The sequence below is a fragment of the Branchiostoma belcheri genome, unplaced genomic scaffold (genome assembly GCF_001625305.1).
Source record: "Branchiostoma belcheri isolate BF01 breed outbred unplaced genomic scaffold, Haploidv18h27 scaffold42, whole genome shotgun sequence".
NCBI classification, from domain to species: domain Eukaryota; kingdom Metazoa; phylum Chordata; class Leptocardii; order Amphioxiformes; family Branchiostomatidae; genus Branchiostoma; species Branchiostoma belcheri.
Window position 1 is genome coordinate 112,346 of NW_017804043.1, and position 18,727 is coordinate 131,072.

The 18,727-nt window shown below is 39.9% G+C and overlaps 2 protein-coding genes and 3 non-coding genes across 9 annotated transcripts in view; 3 read left to right on the forward strand and 2 right to left on the reverse strand.

Moving 5' to 3' along the window:
• The window catches only part of LOC109478087 (protein Simiate-like), a 28,257-nt gene extending 27,643 nt beyond the window's left edge, over positions 1–614 (reverse strand). Inside the window, exon 1 of the mRNA XM_019779559.1 lies at positions 517–614. Coding sequence (XP_019635118.1) covers positions 517–607 — 91 coding nt within the window. The 5' untranslated portion in view covers positions 608–614. The remainder of the gene's footprint in view (positions 1–516) is intronic.
• LOC109478085 (MOB-like protein phocein) lies at positions 1–5,977 on the forward strand. 5 transcript variants are annotated; one of them, XM_019779558.1, is made up of 8 exons: positions 1–721; positions 2,070–2,147; positions 2,834–2,919; positions 3,437–3,479; positions 4,082–4,168; positions 4,601–4,680; positions 5,114–5,225; positions 5,707–5,977. In XM_019779558.1, the coding sequence occupies exons 1-8, from the start codon at positions 659–661 to the stop codon at positions 5,821–5,823; spliced, it is 666 nt and encodes a 221-aa protein (XP_019635117.1). In that variant the 5' UTR covers positions 1–658; the 3' UTR covers positions 5,824–5,977. The 5 variants fall into 5 exon arrangements, with proteins under 5 accessions (XP_019635117.1, XP_019635115.1, XP_019635114.1 ...); XM_019779556.1 differs by having other exon boundaries at positions 3,437–3,485; positions 5,707–5,970; XM_019779555.1 differs by lacking the exon at positions 2,070–2,147 and adding an exon at positions 2,403–2,480 and having other exon boundaries at positions 3,437–3,485; positions 5,707–5,967.
• A 1,653-nt stretch (positions 5,978–7,630) lies between these two features.
• Trnal-cag lies at positions 7,631–7,714 on the reverse strand. Its single transcript has one exon. It is a non-coding gene; the product is annotated as a tRNA-Leu (tRNA).
• A 3,920-nt stretch (positions 7,715–11,634) lies between these two features.
• On the forward strand, positions 11,635–11,708 carry Trnan-guu. The gene has a single exon. It is a non-coding gene; the product is annotated as a tRNA-Asn (tRNA).
• Positions 11,709–11,964: 256 nt separating this feature from the next.
• Trnan-guu lies at positions 11,965–12,038 on the forward strand. The gene has a single exon. It is a non-coding gene; the product is annotated as a tRNA-Asn (tRNA).
• Positions 12,039–18,727: the final 6,689 nt, after the last annotated feature.

The following is an 18,727-nucleotide window of genomic DNA, read 5'->3' on the forward strand; positions in this document are numbered from 1 at the left end:
TTTTTTCCTGAGATGCGGTCTTCCAGTCAATGGATGACTGACCGATCACCAAGGTGTTTTTTTTAAGTCCGCAGGCCTTAAGGGGGTAAGGGTTTGGGTCCCTTAAATGTTACCCCCTTTCTGAGTGGCAGTGGCTTGCCAGCCCCTATGAATGCTGGGATTAGAACAAAGCCTCCCTTGCTGCAATGCAGCTACTAACTCGTGGACTGAGATTCTCCCACGAAATGCGGTAAAAATAACCGTCACAGTCCGCCACCTTGGGTTATCTTTCCCGTATTCAACTCCTGGGCAGCGTACGCACTCTCCAACGAACCAGCGCACCAGTGTACCCGGCCGCACACACAAACAAAACCAACCGTTGAACAAACAGCCAAAGACCCGCGTTGCCTACACCAAAACCCCGCCTCGAAAACTCAGCAACAAAGCGCTTCACAATCGAATAAACCGCAGCACAGTACAATGGTCGTTCGCAGTTTGTATTTTTCCTTGCGTAGAGGTGAAATTATGGAGTCGCACCTGTTCTGTAGCCCGCTGTATAGTACCTGTCGACCACTGTTCGGTAAGCCTTCTCCTCCAAGTCGGCCATGTTGGATCTGGGCGCGTCCATTCCCCGTCCCAGGGGAGGGGTTAGCAGTGGTATCTCCCACCCAGATCCAAGATGGCGGCCGCAACTGAAGATCCGGCGATTCTGAGAAGAAATCGTCCTGGGACGAAGGCGCAGGTTTGGGGGTTTTCTAGCACGAATTTGGCTGCTTTTCCTTAAGTTACGCTTTCCGTAGATATAATAGGAACTCAAGGAGTAGATAATGTCACTACAAATCGCACAGTTAGAGTAGAAAATTATAACCCATGAACATGGGCATCAGATTTCAGACACACGGAAATACTGTATATTCACATGATTCAAAGCAATCATCAGAATTTGAGGTTTGTAGGCTTTCTAACACGAATTTGCCTACTTTTCCTTAACTCATGCTTTCTGTAGATATAGTAGGAAGTCAGAGAGTAGACTATGTGGGTACAAATCGCACAGTTAGAGCAGAAATAAGCCACGAACATGGCACACCATAGCTCAGATTTTCAGACACAAGATAATACTGTAACGTTATATTCATGACTGATCTGTCAAAACGGTCATCTGAATGTTTGTGGTTTGGATTCTCCCAAATCAGGACTAAAGTTAGATATCTGAACTGTTAGGTAACTTATTCATGACTAGATGTTCTTTGGGATGGTGACACAAAGCAGCAAGAATCTGCACGTATAGACGGTATACACAATTTGTTATACTGAAAAAGAAATGACGCCATTTGTAGACTGTATAGCAAAGAGAGAAATGAAGTTAGTGACTGTGTATACTACAGTATAGAATATAGATCATTTGCAATTTTCAACAAAACCTATTTCCCTATAATACCCATGCATTTAAGCACTGTAGAAAATTCATCTGCATATATCTGTAGCTATGTGTTATCTGTTTCTGTTCATCATGTTTTGTTGTGACCTGAACTTAGCCCAACCAATGGGGCAAAACTGTGTATGTTGTTCTCAGGACTTTTACAACTGGCCATATGAGCCGTTTGAGGAAATGGACAGCACGCAGGCTGTACAACAGTTTATCTAGCAGAACATCCATTAGGACAAGCAAACACACAAACCCACAACTCAGGCACCAAAAACAATACTTCTGTACCCTGAACCAGAAGTAACTAATTTTACGCCATTGATGTTGTGTTTTTTGTTTTCTGTCAGGACTTTTACAACTGGCCATATGAGCCATTTGAGGAGATGGACAGCACGCTGGCTGTACAACAGTTTATCCAGCAGAACATCAGATAGGACAAACAGACACGCACACACACAGCTCAGCCACCCAAAACAATATTTCTATACCCTGAAGTAATGTTGATGTGTTTTTGTTCTTTCCAGGACTTTTACAACTGGACGTATGAGCCGTTTGAAGAGATGCAGAAACACAGACACACAAACCCACAGCTCTAGTCACCCAAAACAATACTTCTATGCCTGGAAGTAATGCCTTGATGTTGCATGTTTTTGTTTTCTGTCAGGACTTTTACAACTGGCCGTATGAGCCGTTTGAAGAAATGGACAGCACGCTGGCTGTACAACAGTTTATCCAGCAGAACATCCATTAGGACAAACAGACACACAAACCCACAGCTCAGCCACCCAAAACAATACTGCTGTGCCCTGTTCAGTGATGTGTTTTTTGTTGCCCTTAGGACTTCTACAACTGGCCATATGAGCCTTTTGAAGAGATGCACAAACACAGACACACAAACCCAGAGCTCAGCCACCCAAAACAATTTTATACCCTAAATTTTTGGTCCCTGAAGAAACTACTTTAATGCATCGATGTTGTATTTTTTGCTTTCTGTTAGGATTTCTACAACTGGCCATATGAGCCGTTTGAGGAAATGGACAGCACGCTGGCTGTACAACAGTTTATCCAGCAGAACATCCGACAGGACACATAGACACACAAACCCACAGCTCAGCCACCCAAAACAATACTTGTATACACTGAAGTAACAACTTTTACTCTGTTTACTAGTATTTTCTGTTTGTTTTTTTCCCCAGGACTTTTACAACTGACGGTACGTATGAGCCGTTTGAAGAAATGGAGAAACACGGACACACAAACCCACAACTCAGCCACCCAAAACAATACTTCTGTGAACAACATGTACTTTAACTCTATTGATGTTGTGTTTTTGTTTCTTGATGTTCCCAGGACTTCTATAACTGGCCGTATGAGCCGTTTGAGGAAATGGACAGCACGCTGGCTGTACAACAGTTTATCCAGCAGAACATCCGACAGGACCACAACAACATCGATAAGATCCTGGAACCTCCAGAGGGACAGGACGAGGGCGTCTGGAAGTATGAACATCTCAGGTAATGCCAAAAACAGTCTGGTAGCCAGACCACAGTGAGCTCTTCAGCGCCGCTGGTAGCAATTTGGGCCATCAAACCAAGCCCCAATTACCCTGCGCCAGGGGTAGCTTTTTGCAGACGGTTTAGGTATTTTTGCTCACAAGGGTCGGCAAGCAATAGAAGATAGAAGACTCGGGGTAATACAGGAATTCAAGCAGATACAGGGAAAAAGCTGGAGATAGGTCCGTAGTATACTAGTAGCTTGCGTGTGCTTGGTAAAGGCCAGTGTAGGAAAATCACCCCCAAGCCAACCAAACAGTTATTCAAGAAGCAACTGGATATGAAATTATGATTTTGGAAACGATCAGATGTTTCAAGTAGCATCCACTATCAAGATCCACAGGTTGATAACCAGAAACTTTGGAATGATATGCAAATAAGTGAAAGGAAAAGAAAGCTGTGAAGGGTGGCGAAAACTGGTTGTCAGATCTTGCGTGGTGTCCTAACGGTTGATGAGATTATGTTTTCTGTGTTTCAGACAATTTTGCCTGGAGCTGAACGGCCTGGCAGTCAAGTTACAGGTAAATGTAAGTCGTTGACGGAAAGTCGCTTATCGCTTATTCTGCATGCGCATGCAAGCTGGGTGTGGTACAGTAGTTTATGTTGATCTATGATAGTGCTTGAACAATACTAGTAATTTTGTCAGTTTGTTTGGGATTCAATGTGCAATTCAAAATGTAAAAATAATGTTTTGAATGTCTATTACTTTGTTAAAGCTACATGTATGCTAACAAGAGCAATGTTTGCTATGCTAAAGAAGTTGTAGGTTTTAAACCTGAAAATCTAATCTTTGGTTTTGCCAAGAGAAATATCATTTTCATGCACGAATTTAAGTCTTTCTTTGCTGGACTTTGATACTGGGATCCAAATGCTTGAGTATTTCATATCTTCATGATCATGATAGAAGTGTTACTTATAAATCTCTTATGTATGTTCTTCAGATCCAACATATATTCATTTATTTATTGGTTTGGCTGTTCAATCCTCACAGCCATGCAGGGCAGCCCAACTAACCAGTGGCTATTACAAAGGCCTTGCCCTGCTACAAGACATGATAAAAGACATTTATGGAACATAAAATGTATGATAATATGTATGTAACCTAACTGTTATGTTTCCCCAGACCGAGTGTAACCCTGAGACCTGTACCCAGATGACAGCTACAGAACAGTGGATCTTCCTCTGTGCAGCTCACAAGACACCAAAAGAGGTCAGACTACTAGTATTTCTCAAAAAAGATGTCTCTCTCTCTCTCTACCCAGTTTAACGTCTGTTGTTCCCCATGTTCCGAGGGTTAGACATACTTGCACACTGATGCTGGGGCTTGATGGTAGCTCGCCATTTTTCTGTCCTGTGGTTCTTGGGCACACTCTACTGCAGTAACACTAAGCTAGGTTTCACCACTTTAGAAATTTAGAAAATTTGTTTCATTAGCCACAGTAGATTGCTTTAATTATACATGATGTAGGTTACCAAGAAATCTTGAAAGAAGTATGCTCACCATTCATATAGAGCATATTCAGCATAGAAAGAAGTATGATCACCATTGCTAGTTAAGTCTGAAGTCTGTAGCTCAATGTATTTGACTGTGTTTAGTCTGCAAAGCTCATGCATCTGTGTTGTGTCTTTGTTTTCCCCCCAGTGTCCAGCCATAGACTACACCCGTCACACACTAGATGGTGCAGCCTCACTACTCAACAGTAATAAATACTTCCCCAGCAGGTAGGTTCCTTCTTATTGTGTTAACTGAAGGAAAATATACTGTTTTGCTCAATTTCTTCCTCTTCTTTTTCAGGACCAGATGTCTGTCACCATGGTAACTGGTGTTGGGTTACATAATGTTGCAAGTACCATGCAGAGTTCAAGTGGGGCTGCATAGTCACCATATATATGAATGTTTCTGAGTAAGAATAAACAAATCAGTAGTTTGTTAAGCTGGGCCATGTGAAGATAAACATGATGCATTTGCCTTGCAAATGTTACCTTTCTAATTTTAGTAAGAAGGCACCTCTGATGCCTTCTGCAATGGAGCTTGTACCATTATAATAAACTCAGAAGAAGGTATTCATAAGAAGGCTGCAATCATGGTGACTTTACAACTGGAGAAAGGATGCAAAGCAAACATGCAAACTTTACAGAGTTTCCTCTGTTACAGAGTGAGTATAAAGGAGTCATCAGTAGCTAAGCTGGGTTCCGTGTGCCGCAGAATCTACAGGATATTCTCACACGCCTACTATCATCACAGGAACATATTTGACGAGTTTGAGGTGAGACTCAGTACAATATAAGATATAGGGGTTTTCTTTTATACACAACTAAGCTTGTCCTACAATGCTTACGTTTCAGTGTATATCAGACACCTTCCTCAGAGCTGGAGTTCTGCTTCTAACCACTATACGAAGCAGTGCTCCAGGCAGAAGCTCTGAGGAAGGTGTCTGATAGTAAGCAAGGTGAGACAAGCTTAGTTGTGAAAAGAAAACTCCTGTATCCTATACTTTACGAACCTGATAAAACTATTTTCTGAAATGCATTTTCTGTTTGTGTTGATGAAGGTTAGACATCCAGGTAATGAGATACACAAGAAAATTGTTTCAAAATCTATCCAGTTGCTTGAGTAACAATTTTCTTGAGCATTCTCTGACCATCAACCAAGTCCATATATTAGTCTTTTCATGTTAATCGACTTGAGACATGTCTCCATATATACATATGTACAAAACTGACATTTTTACCTTGTTTCTGTTTCAGAATGAGACCTGCCTGTGTAAGCGGTTCACGGTGTTTGTAACCAAGTACAACCTGATGTCCAAGGACAACCTCATCGTGCCCATTCTAGAGGAGGGACCTGGGGAGAGCGAAGCTTAAATGGGGAGCATTCTACGGAAGTTTAGCCTGTTAACAGATTTACACAAGAAGCTCCATTTTACATTGAACCTGAAGCCTAACTGGAAAGGGACCTGGGGAGAGTAAAACTTAAATGGGCCTGGGAGAAGTTGAGTCTAAAGGGGGCTAGGGGAAGAAGAAATTCCATTCATAGAAATGTTTCGTCAGATCCAAAGCCCAGATTTTACATTGAATCTGAAGCCCCACTCCCAATTCATTAATTGGGAGTGGCTTTGAGGGGCTTGGGGAAGTTGAGGCTGTTCACAGATTTACACAACGTCATGGAAGTGTTTCTTCAGTTCTGGAGATCACATTTTACATTGAAACTGAAGCCCTAAAGGGGGGAAAGTTGGGGGACTTGAAGCCTAAATATTGAGGAGGCTGAATGAAGAAGTACCTGTAACGTCTAAGGGGGAGGGGCCTGGAAGAATAAAGGGACAGACAGAGGCATAAGAAGGGAATTAACATCATTAACATTTGTTACCTTAGCTTCCTAACTAACCAGCACAGATTGTACATGGTAGACAAGTCTTCAAAGCAAGAAGTATGGAGTGAATGTATGTTTTGTCGACACAGAAAAAGAAAAAAGAATCCAACATGTTTACCAACATCAACCTAGATTGTGAATTCTACAGTATACCCAAATGTACATCATGCAGGTACTTTTCTGGTATGGATTTTGAAAGGAAAGTCCCTACTGTGGCTTGAATATGAGAATGGTTTAAAGTTGCGATTGTACTTTGTAGTCATCAATTTATAAACAGAAGGTTCTAAACACACTAGCATGATATGATGTGAATATTACATATTAACACTGGCACAAGTAAGGTGCATATATGTGCAGATAGGCGGTAGATTTTTTACAGTTTCTTTGCCAAAAGTGAAAAAAATACTATGATAGACAACGTTCAGCTTGTAGGGCTTTGTATGCAACAAATAATGATGTGCTTTGAAATGATTCCTTTTCTACATAGCATAAAGAGTTGTGAATTGTACAAAGCAAATTTTTCATCCATATTTAGGAATGGCTATGGTTTTTTTATCACTAATATGTGTACTACTGTACAAGGTATCCATGTTTTACATTTTGTGCAGCTATTTTATGTAGTCTAATAAATATTGGTACATGTATTGAGTGATCAAATTGAGTCTGGTTTATTTGTCTTCGTTTTCTTGATAAAAGTTCTGAATCAACTACTAGTATGTGAAATACAGATAAAAATGTTATCATACTGTTGTTTTGTAACGTTAGCCAGTAAAATGACCAACCAATGAGGTTTTAAAAATCATGGACATTAAACAGGATGTCCCATGAAAAACTAACCCTTGATTGAAGAAGCATTCAATCAAAAACATCTACTTAAACTTCGAGAGTCATCTGGGAGCCGGTACCGTCTAGCAGCGCCTCTAGCGACTTTTACCTAAACGGCAGATTGGATTTCACAAAATGAGCCTTTGTCTTTGTTACTAAACTAGTACTTTTACCATCCATGCTTTTACCAACGCTAGTTTGTAAGCATTTGGGGGTAATTTCATTTTAGATCAGAGTTACACCATCCAGGCTATTTTTCTTTCTTCAAACCGTGTAACGTTTTCGCTTGCCTTGTTTTCTTTTCATTTTCATAGGGCGAACATGTGAAAGATTCTTTGTGTAATTGCGGCCTGAATCGCTTCATGTATCGATTCAAACATAGCAAAAAAATAAGTTTTGCACTTTTAGGCAAAATATATAGGCTGGTGTTGCTGTAGAAATGATTAGTAAAAGAAATCGACGAGAAAAAAATTTTGTTGTCAGAAGTGGGATTCGAACCCACGCCTGGAGAACCAGACTGCGACCTGAACGCAGCGCCTTAGACCGCTCGGCCATCCTGACATTCATGCTGCAGGAGCGGCGGCGCGCGTATTTGTACACATATCCGGGGTATTTTGTAACCCATGACGTCATGGAGTACGTCATACCCGGTTCAAATTTCACCATGTGACCGACTTTCCATATATGGTGTGCAAGGGAAAACATATGTAGTGGCTGGCGCATAGGTGGATAGGGCTTGTTTTGAACAGTCTTTTCGTTCAAAAACACGTCTTCATTCAATGAAATTTGCTTGGCAAACGCTTATCAAAATGTCTAAGCTAACGTTAGAATCAGCCAAGATGACCCGGAAATAATAGTATTATATAATTTATTTGGCATAATGTGTTCTGAGTTCAAAAGCTAACGGCGTACAAGATACAAATGAATGTCACTTGGTTAATCCATTTTTTTACCTCCTTGGTTAATCATTATGTTTTACTGTAACAATTATAGCATTCAGTTGTAGAGTGGTCGTAATATCACTAGTACTCGACTGTACCGTCCATACATGTATTCAAAGCTCTGGTTGCTGACTATAGCTAGGTTAGCTAGGAAAGAGCAAGCTCAATTTGTCAGTTGAACCGGAACAAACGATTTTACCGACCGATCACGCATAGGTTGTGGACAATACGTTTGAAATGTGACATTACTCACGATTATGTAAAGAGTGGGGCGTACAAACATGTGTTTCAGCGTTTTGTGTTATATCACCGTGGTTATATTTAAAAAGGCTGTACACGATAGTTTTCTTAGCATGTTCCCTGAATTACATGTATTATAGCGCCGACTGTATTGGAAAATAGACTACTAGTACGTTAACGTTGTGTTTCAAGATATTTCTACTGAACGTGTGCTGCTACTATACTGACAGTGAAATGTTGAAACATGCATGCGAACATGATATTGAGAACACAAACATGTTGAGGCTTTTTAAGTCGTAATAGCGCCATATATACTGTGCAGCCGGACGTTGAAATTGGCATTTCATGCAGATAAATTGACAGGTTTTTCGTGACCTTTTCTTCTTCTATTTTCCCGTTTTAGGCTGGAAAACATTTTAGACTGGAATCGAATCAAAAGTTAAAAGCAGATGGTTCTGTCCCGACCATGTGATAAAATGAAGAAGTAATTGAAAATCAATGGGAAATTAAAGATGTAGGTACCAGTTAACAGACTAGCGACATAACAACCTAGCTTTACGTATGATTCGTATCATCACGGTGTAACGAGACCATTATTTCTCTCGGGCATTGCTACTAGTATATCACCCCAACACGTGCCCAGTTTGAAATCGGCGCCTCTTCTAAACTGTATATTAACATCGGTAGTCAAAATAGGTGGTGTATAGAATATGAGGGCTATGCAACACTGGATTGGCCACTTATTTTTACAGATATCCCAATCGGAATTGCAAATACATGTAACGTTATATGTCGTTTCCATGCACTAGTAGTAACTGCTAGTATTGTAGATGGGGTAGAACGTTTTAAAGCACAATGTTGAAACGGCTACGGTGAGAGTTTTTCGGAGAAATTATGGGCTAATCTATGGTTAATGCCCTCAAAAAAATGACGTGCTATATATATATTGTCAATACCAGAGGATTTTAGAGGTTGTTTTTGACGCACTTGTGCAATTAACTTGTCGTTTTTTTAAGAAAGGGGAGGGGGTCTAAAACCATTGCAGATACAACACGTATGTTATTAAAGTTCAACATTTTACTAACACGTATGTTAGTTATAGGCGAGTCCGACAGGCCTACATACAGCACACAGTTATCTAGAGCACTAGTACCATTATCAACCTTAACACACAGTGATCAAAATCGTACGACGAATTAATGTCCGCACACACAAACGGACACGCATATAATATATGAGCCACTGAAAACATAATCTAGGACGTTGTAGGATGTTGTTGTTTTTTTCTTTTACATAGTCCCATTTAAGTAATGGAAATGTGTGGCTAGGTAAACGTAACTGAAAGACGCGAAATATAACTCAGTTTATTGTATTCTCTTATTGTATTCGTAGGTTGTAATATATCTAATCTACACGCGTTATAGAGCCTGTGGAACAATTTTCGCCGCCGCTGACTGAAAGGTCCATTGATGTGTCTCACGGCCGCTGGCAAAACGTGTTAGCGGTCTGGACACGAGGTCACTACAGGTCATCCACACTGCCGAACTGGATAATATCGCGCAGTTATCAGTGTAAAGCCAGCGGATGCAGGCTGATAGGGGGTTGGAAGGGGGTGGCTGTGATGTTACACGTTAGTCCCTGATCGGGAGCGCAAGTTATTCATGTCCCTCGAATTTTCGCTTCCTTGTTCTGTAAATTATACAGTGGCACATCATGATATCATGCCATGAAAGACGTGAAATATAACTCAGTTCATTGTACTAACATCGACTACTAGTATTTACCGGCCAATAGAAAAGGACAAAGGTATTTAACACCACCAGAGTGTATACAACATCACATCCTGGATAGACATAACAACTAACTGTTTGTGTTCTTTGTCACACTTTCAAAGAAACGAACGTTGACAAGGAACCGCGGCGGCAACCTTTTCCTAGCCTCTACCAGGCACCGCGGATCGCTGGAAAAAAAGTAGAAATTGGCCGAAATAAAGGGATAGTATACCCATGGTATACCATAGAAGATCCGGCCAGAGTGAAGATTCAATTCGCTACCCACAGATCTCTGGCCGGCTAACTCCCCTGGCATACTATCCCTTTATTTCGGCCAATTTCTACTACTTTTCCAGCGATCCTGGGTGCCTGGTAGAGGTTAACCTTTTCCGTCAACAGACAACTGACAAATAGACATCTGACGTATCCACTAACTAGTCGTAAGACTAGTAAGAATGTTCTCCTGATTTAATTCTATTGTAATCGTGAATCTTTCGTATTATGTACTTGAAGTTGTGTGTGGCATGCCTACCTACCTACCTAGTCCAATGACCGACCGATACTGGTCGTCGTGTGGCATGCACGGGGGTCTGATTATTAACAGAAGTTCTTTATTGCAAGATCATGCCCGAGGGCTAATTGCAAGCTGACAAGGACAGTGAGTACAGAATACTAGTATATTGAGGAATTGTCTATTGAGCTATTAATTTATCATTTGTAACGTTGACAAGACAAACCGTGATATGCCTGAAATAACAGCACAACAATATAGAAGACATTTCAGAGTCCCACAAAGCTGTATAATAGTCTGTGTATCAGTTAACCAGGGTTTTGTTAACAGACAACTTGACTGCAAAATAGAATTTAAAGTTCCTCGAAAATATCAACCAAAGAATTCAAAGGAGTTACATTTATAAGTAACAAAAGTTCAACTAGTGCTGTTCGGCCTTCGTGTTCTCAAAATCAAGTGATGGTGCGAATAGAGTTGCACAGCTTGCATGCTGTTTTTTCTCTTTTATTATTTTTTTCCAGTGCAAACAATGCTTCATTGTTAGGCCATAGAGACATTCATGTGGTAATTGCTATAGAGAGTCAGATAAAAGAACAGAATCAACGCAAGAAACTTCATTGGAAGGAAATTATGTCCTACCTGTATACTAGTACATGTGTACCATTACTATTCGAGAAAAAAACCCTTAGAAATCACTGATTTCAAGCACAAGCCATATTTCTTCTTTCACTGTGGCTATAACATTTATATTGTACGGTTCTTATATAAAAAATGCTTATATGATATAACCGTCCACGCTTCTTTGCAGATACTTCGTAAAAAGAACAGCCTAGTGTCTACTCAGTGATATATAGAATACCAGTAATACGAGTATGACACGTTGAACTACATAAAGACTATGGTGGTATTTTCAGTTACTTCTCAGTTGGTTTGTATCAGCTCTCTTATCAAGCCTACGTTCTTGAAGTCTTGTTTATCAAAACATGGAGTGTTTATCAATTTTATCGCGTGTCAGATGTCTCTGTGGCGCAATCGGTTAGCGCGTTCGGCTGTTAACCGAAAGGTTGGTGGTTCGAGCCCACCCAGGGACGAAGCTATATATTTTGCACAAATAATTTGTCATTCCTTATAATAGTTTTAACTGTGAACGTAAACTAGCAAAGTACAATCTACGATTTGTTACAGCCATCTTCTTTCTAAAACTCATTTCTACCATTTTTTCATCACGTACAAGTAACATGCAACATTTCATAAAGCTGTTTTGAGGACGTAAACAAGTCCGACCAGACAAGTCCATTGTCAGACAAAACAGGAAGTGTTTATTTATTGGCACCAAGGATCACACACGTCTCTGTGGCGCAATCGGTTAGCGCGTTCGGCTGTTAACCGAAAGGTTGGTGGTTCGAGCCCACCCAGGGACGAAAATATTTTTGTTGGTTCCACTTGTAAAAGCAGGAAAGATATTTGAAAAATATGTGGGAGGCTTGAAGCGGATGGAAAGTAGAAATTGTCATTTGTACTCCTAATCGGACCAACTCTCCTGGCATGTTATCTGTCTATTTGGCCAATTTCTGCTCATAGTTTCTAGCCGCTTCTGAAGCTTGGTACAGGCTAGAAAGTTGGTCAGTGCTCACGTTTGAGTTTTGAAAAATGTTCAACAAATGATGAATTTTCAACCTTCTAAATATAAATGGCGATAGTTTTTTTTTTGCTTAATATACTCTGTACGTAGTCGAACCCTTTGGAAAGGTTAGTAAAGCCCTTGATGATAAAACTGTTTGTAGGTTACTTAGTAATAGGTAACGCATTTCTCCTTCGGTGATTTCTAATCATTAAACAGACCGATTAGCTGCTCCATTTTAGAGTGAAGTTTGCCCTTTTTAGTAGCTCTTGTGTTTTGATGTACCTTAATCGTATTAGAGAGATACAGAGAAAAATCGTATTAGATACAGTACGGTAATGAACATAGCGTTTAAAGATGAAAGAGAATGAAATACCGTTAGCTCTATCATAACTCAATTATCGAGAAATCTCGGCGAAAACTGGATACATCAAGAACATCGTTAGGCTAAGCTGATACAAGAAGAAGCAATATCCCATTGCATGTAAACCATTTTAACAGAGCAACTTCTATGGTATTAAATAAAATAGCATAAAGTCAATTAGTTTAGTACAGTTGTAGAAGCAAAGGGTTGTGTTGTCTACTACTATTAGAAGCAAAACCTCTCACCCAATTCAGAACAATTCCACTCTACTAGCTAGTACATTTCGAGCGTGACTTGTACGCTAATGTTTCTATGTACACTGTGTACAGTATACCTATCTGACTTTGTGGAATTTTTCCCCTTTTGGATTTTTCGCTGTGGACCATTCTATACACTTGTTTGTCAGAAGAATAGAGCCGTTGCTTGTCTAGAAAAGACTGAGAAAGGCTTTTAGTCTTTCCGTAAAGCCGATGACATTTGAACTTTTTTTAAATGATATTGCTCGCATTTCGCACAGAAAATTGTGAGAAAAATCTTAGTAGTAGTTCTATGAAGGGAAGACTATAGATTGAAACTGCCAAGCGAGCGAAAAATACCGTGCACACTCTACAAGCCAAGCGTGTCAAGGCTTGGAGCCACATGTAGTATAGCGCACGTACCAATATTTCTCTTCATATCATCGCTAGTTCTGTGCTCAATACCTTTTATCTAATGTTTCAACAACAAACGGCGCTTGAAACATAGTAACACACAGTGACAGACACAAGCTATGATATCTATATGCTGTGCTCTCGTATTAGAGAAGAAAATTAGCTTCACGTATAACAAATCTATTTGTTTTAATGGATTTTTTTTCGGGGAAAGCTCTACAGAGCCTGTCGTGTTACTAGTGACAGTCGATCAACTGTATACAACGATCGGATGTGCCCGTATCTTGGGGATTGTTGCCAGTCTGTTTTCCCTTGCAGCGTTCAATATATCTACTGGGGATCTTTCTTTGCACACGCCGTGCCGTGTCACAGTAAATGAGTTTTCGCTCCTGTGTGGATAGCGTTCATAGTCTTCATATTAAAGACATCCAATGCAATTTCAGGGAGACAAAACCGCAAATATTCTGAATATGGCGATTTGTACACATACTGCCCCACATTAGAAAATTTTGATCAGCATTTCAAACTGCAGAAACAAGCCCCAAGATGAGTCTTTCATTTTCCGGGTGGTACCCTAAAAATCAACCCAAGTCCTTCCAGCAACCGTTTTTCGTCAGAATTTCAGGCATTTTTGCTCCATGAATGTCAATATACATTGTGACAGTTTTGTTTTCAACATACAAAAGTATGTAGATTAGTGACTATAGAATATTGACTTTGAAAAGCCTGGTTTTCAAGCCCTAAAAACTGCACTGGGTGCCTTCATAGGCATTCAACACTGGGTTTTACACTGCGTGTACCGACTGAAACGAGCAGCCAGCGGCTTTTTACGAGAGGAAAACGGCTTTGATCGGCGGCGCTTCTCGGAGCCGAGTAGCCGACAGGGTTGAATTATGAGGCTTGGCACTGAGCCCCGCGGAAGAATTCGAGCTAGAAACAACAGGCCAAAAACACACCACGTTCTATCAGACGTTGAACTAGCCGCTGTGATGCCGTGTTGTGGTGTTTACATAGCCTCTACTAAGCTTCGGGAGGCGGCTGGAAAGAGTAGAAATCGGCCAAATAGAGAGATAACATGCTAGGGTGCGGCAAAATGTTTTCTCCCCGCGGACCAACTCCCCTGGCATGTTATCTCTCTATTTGGCCAATTTCTACTCTTTCCACTACGGCCGCCTCCCGAAGCCTGGTAGAGGCTAGTGTGTATAGAGCCCGTGTGATTGGCAAAACGAGACGGTAGGATAGCGTAGCGTGGGAAGACTACAGAAAGCAGTGTGTAGCTCGCTTCGCGCCACGCCCTAGCTGTGTGTGTGTTTCACGGTCCCGACTAGCTAGCCGGTGACGCAGCACGAAATTCTCCATTTTACCCGCGAGCAGCGTCGGGCGCCGTGTCAAAAGTTCGATGCGCTCCCGAGGAGAAATCTATTTGAAAGGTTATCGCGTCCACAGAGTGTGAAAATAGCGTACTAGTATAGATGGCAGCAGGCTACTAGCCTCTACCAGGCTTCGGGAGGCGGCTGGAAAGAGTAGAAATTGGCCAAATAGAGAGATAACATGCCGAGGGAGTTGCCTCTAGAGTACAGTTTGCCGCTCTTTAGCAGACCAACTCCACTGGCATGTTATCTCTCTATCCAAGTTGGCCAATTTCTACTCTTTCCAGTCGCCTCCCGAAGCCTGGTAGAGGCTAGCAGGTGACCGGCACGTGGAAATAAGCATCATGAGACAAAATGATTGTATGGCGTTCGCGATCACGTTGAACGTACTGGTTGTTCGATACACTATGAATAAAAACATGTGTTAGAAAGATTAGAAATGCCTTTTCATAACATGGTTTTTAAGTAATCATGACCATGTACAAAACGTAAAAAAATCAACGTTTTGATCATTAAAATTTGAAAATTGTTAACAACAGATAGGTATTTCCAAAAGGCAGAATATACATTCAGATTCAGATTTATTGTAATCAACTTGTATGTCACATACAGCATTGCATGAGAACATGAAATATCATTACTACGGTATGGTGTTGGATGGTCCATTTTACTGAAACGGCAATGAACGTACTATACGCTCGCTTGAGCAACAACCTTTCGGCGCGTGGTGAGTTTTATACGACATATGTGACCAGGCCCTTCAGATGAATCAAATCAAATCAACTTTATTGCTCAACAACTGTAGCTGGTACAATGTATGGCAAAGAAACAACAATGGTACATACACATACTAATACTAATACTAAGATATAATTCTAACGAGCTAGTCCATAATGATACTAAAGCTAATCTATTGTGTTTTCTTAGGAAGAGTATTATTACATTCTGTAATTCAGAGGATCATCAGCTATTTACAATATGGTGTCGCTTTTGTAGTGATTCGAATATGAATTTTCCAATATACACTGATATCTGAGTATGACATGAAAGGGGCATATTAAAGATATCTGATTTTGAGTGATTTTGAGATGAATGATATTTCCATTCTATAGCTAAATCGTACGCTACAAATGGCTACGAACTAGTACAGAGCCCTCACTGACTGCACCAAATTCAAAGAACTGATCAAAGAAATTCTCTGATAACATTGTCCCTTTTAAGTTCTCCTCCGCTGGTCACTGTATGACAGACGATGTATTTGAACCCAGTTAGAAGAAATGGTTCGTCCATTTATTAGATTCGAAAGACAAATACGTCCTCAGAAAGGGTATATACTAATGTTCAAAGGAATATAAATTCATTTAGTAGAGAGATGATGAAGTCAGTCTTTATTGCGCTTTGTTTCTCGGTATATCGGTGATGGATTTCCTTATCCAAATACGAACACTGAAAGAAAACGCCAAACAGAAAACGCATCCACTAAACGATACATGTAACTGTTAACTCAACTGACTTAAGCAGAAATTGCATGGCAAATACGTATGTATGTTTAGCTATTTCTATATGAGGAAGATGTTGAAACAAGGCAGGTATATTATCGTAAAGCACCATTACCAGTATTACCAGTATGACCCGTACTTAATTTTACGCCACTGCAAGTTTTGCACATAAGGACTATTGATTGAATAAGAAGACAGAGCTACGGTATAGATGGCGAGGTAACAATATTGTAAAACCCGCTGTCAAACGTTAACGCGTACGGTATGTCACATGCCATCGTAGGATTTTCAACTGCAACAGACGCTGACAAGGATTTAAGGCAGCTTTTCTAAGACAGGTAGATTTAGATGAATCTTTATTGCATATTAATGCCCAGGTGAGCTAAAACACATGTGACTTAAAAGAGGTCTATATGCTATATTGAGCCGCTACATTCTAATGCTAAGTGCTAAAAGTCTATATCAACAAAATAATATACTAATCATATCTTGAAAGTTCATCGGTGTTAGTAGAAGTCATTATGCAGCAAGTTTAAACTGTAATTTCCAGCACAAGAAATTGTACTGATATATACTATACTAATATAATATGCTAGTCATCTACTGTTAGAATGTCCTTAGTTTGGTATTGTGTGACGATCTTACAGCGTATGTGTGATCAAGACCAAATGGCTCTCGTCTACCTCTCTTTTGTCTAAAGAGATCCGTAAAAGCCGGTGTTCGTGACAATGACAGTAATGCTAGCACATGTATAGTCGTTATAGTGTGAAAGAGCAGTAAACGTCCAACATGCAACATGCATATGCTTGAAAACAAGAAAGCCTACATATTAGCGTAGTTTTTCAAAATCATTCAACTACACATTTTCTACCTAATTCTGTAGAATTACAGTAGCATGATCATACGCTTGACTTGTTTTAGTTGTTTTAGTTGATTTTCATTGCAGGCTCACAAAAGAATCCACATTTGCCATGTTCATGTTCAGTGTTAGTAACACAATGATAGAACACTTTAAAGTATGATGGTTCGCACAATACGCTAGCGTTTACCTCAAGCGATATCGTTTCATTTCTATTTTATGTACCAGTAAATTAATGGGCAAAGATGACTAGAATTACGATAAAACCTGTGATCATTACACATATTCGAATCAACCTATTTCTTTATTAATTGTAGAATTATTCAATAAAAGGTGTGATATGCAAAGATACACAATGAGGTTGAAAAAATGCAGTTAAAACCTGAAACACATTTACTCCTATATAGAAATCTACTAGCCCTTGTGAACAACGGTCAATATGGGCTAGTCCTGTATTAGCCACTCTCCGAGTAGAGTTTAGGCTTGTTTTGTTCGTTTACGCGTTTTGTCGTCGGGCTTTCTATTTTGTCAAGTCACTACGTGGTAGTACAAATGCAGAACATGATATTTTTCCAGAAAGGTCTACGAATAGAGGGACAATCTTTCGCCAAGGAAAGTAACGACTTAGGTTCTCTTCTTTTACTTGACCGCTGTACATGTGTTAATTCTTTCTTTTTCAGTGTCCCACAGCAATCCGTCTGTTTTATTTCTATGGAGAAATTTAGTTGCGTTCTGAATTTACAATAGAAAACCTGTCGCAATGACACAGTTCTAGTTTTCTGACTGTGTGTAAAATACAAACCTACTTCTGGCTTCAACTCTTTGTTTAAAAAGCACCAATTCTCTTACTAGTATTTGCTATCATTAGCCCTATAAGTAGTTAATAGTACACTAACAACATATTACAGATTCAGTTATGTTAGCCCTTTGTTGTTTAGTAACTATAATTTTAAAATCTAGGTTGTATTTCTGTTTTGTACTTTGAAGTTGACCTGTACTCTGTGTTGCGTAGATAAAGATTCTGTTTTTGCGAGAGTTCGGCTTCTGCATTGGCTAAATTTTTGTTGGGTGTAAGAAAGGAAAGTGACAGTTGCCACTTTCACTAACCACTTTCACTTCCTGGCTTTGTTTGTGTTGAAAGAAAACATGTTCGTGCAAATGTTAATGATAATCATCGCCATCAAATGTTAATGATAATAATCATCTACAAGCAGTAGCAATTCCTTTGTTATTGCTTAATGGGCCGCATTGTACTCGTAAAGCGTTCTGTTGTAAAATTAATGTTTTCTTTTGTGTGTACAGAATAGCCACTCAGGAGCATCGATAGCAACATTATAGCAACTCGGGAAAACAAATTCTTTTGAGGTTTGTTGCCAACATTGTGATGGAAAGTCATTTTGAAAGCACACATCATCAGTACATTCTAAATTTCTAAAGTCCAGCTATGGTATGTCTTTTTGTCACTCATTTTATTCAGTGAATTCAACACTAGAGGCGTTTTGTGGGTTTTTCTTTGTTTTAAGTTGACAGCCATTTACCGTACTCTCCGAGCTAAGGTTGAGGCTGCGGACTATCTTTACGTGTTTTACTTTTAGGCCTTTTATCCGGCTTTCTTTTTCGGTACTACTATCTTTTTTCGGGTGGTATATTGGGTACTGTCTTACCAACCCGATACACTCTTTCCAATTTGATACAGTATTGCAGCCACCAAAAAGATCTGCTTGGAGATTACCATTTACAGGTGGGA

What these genes read in the sequence shown, in the direction of transcription:
- LOC109478085 (XM_019779556.1), top strand. Translation starts at nt 659, where the DNA reads ATGGCGGCCGCAACTGAAGATCCGGCGATTCTGAGAAGAAATCGTCCT. An exon ending in CAGTCAAGTTACAGGTAAAT is followed by an intron (nt 3,486 to 4,081) that starts GTAAGTCGTTGA and finishes ATGTTTCCCCAG; the next exon opens with ACCGAGTGTAACCCTGAGAC. An exon ending in AATAAATACTTCCCCAGCAG is followed by an intron (nt 4,681 to 5,113) that starts GTAGGTTCCTTC and finishes CCTCTGTTACAG; the next exon opens with AGTGAGTATAAAGGAGTCAT.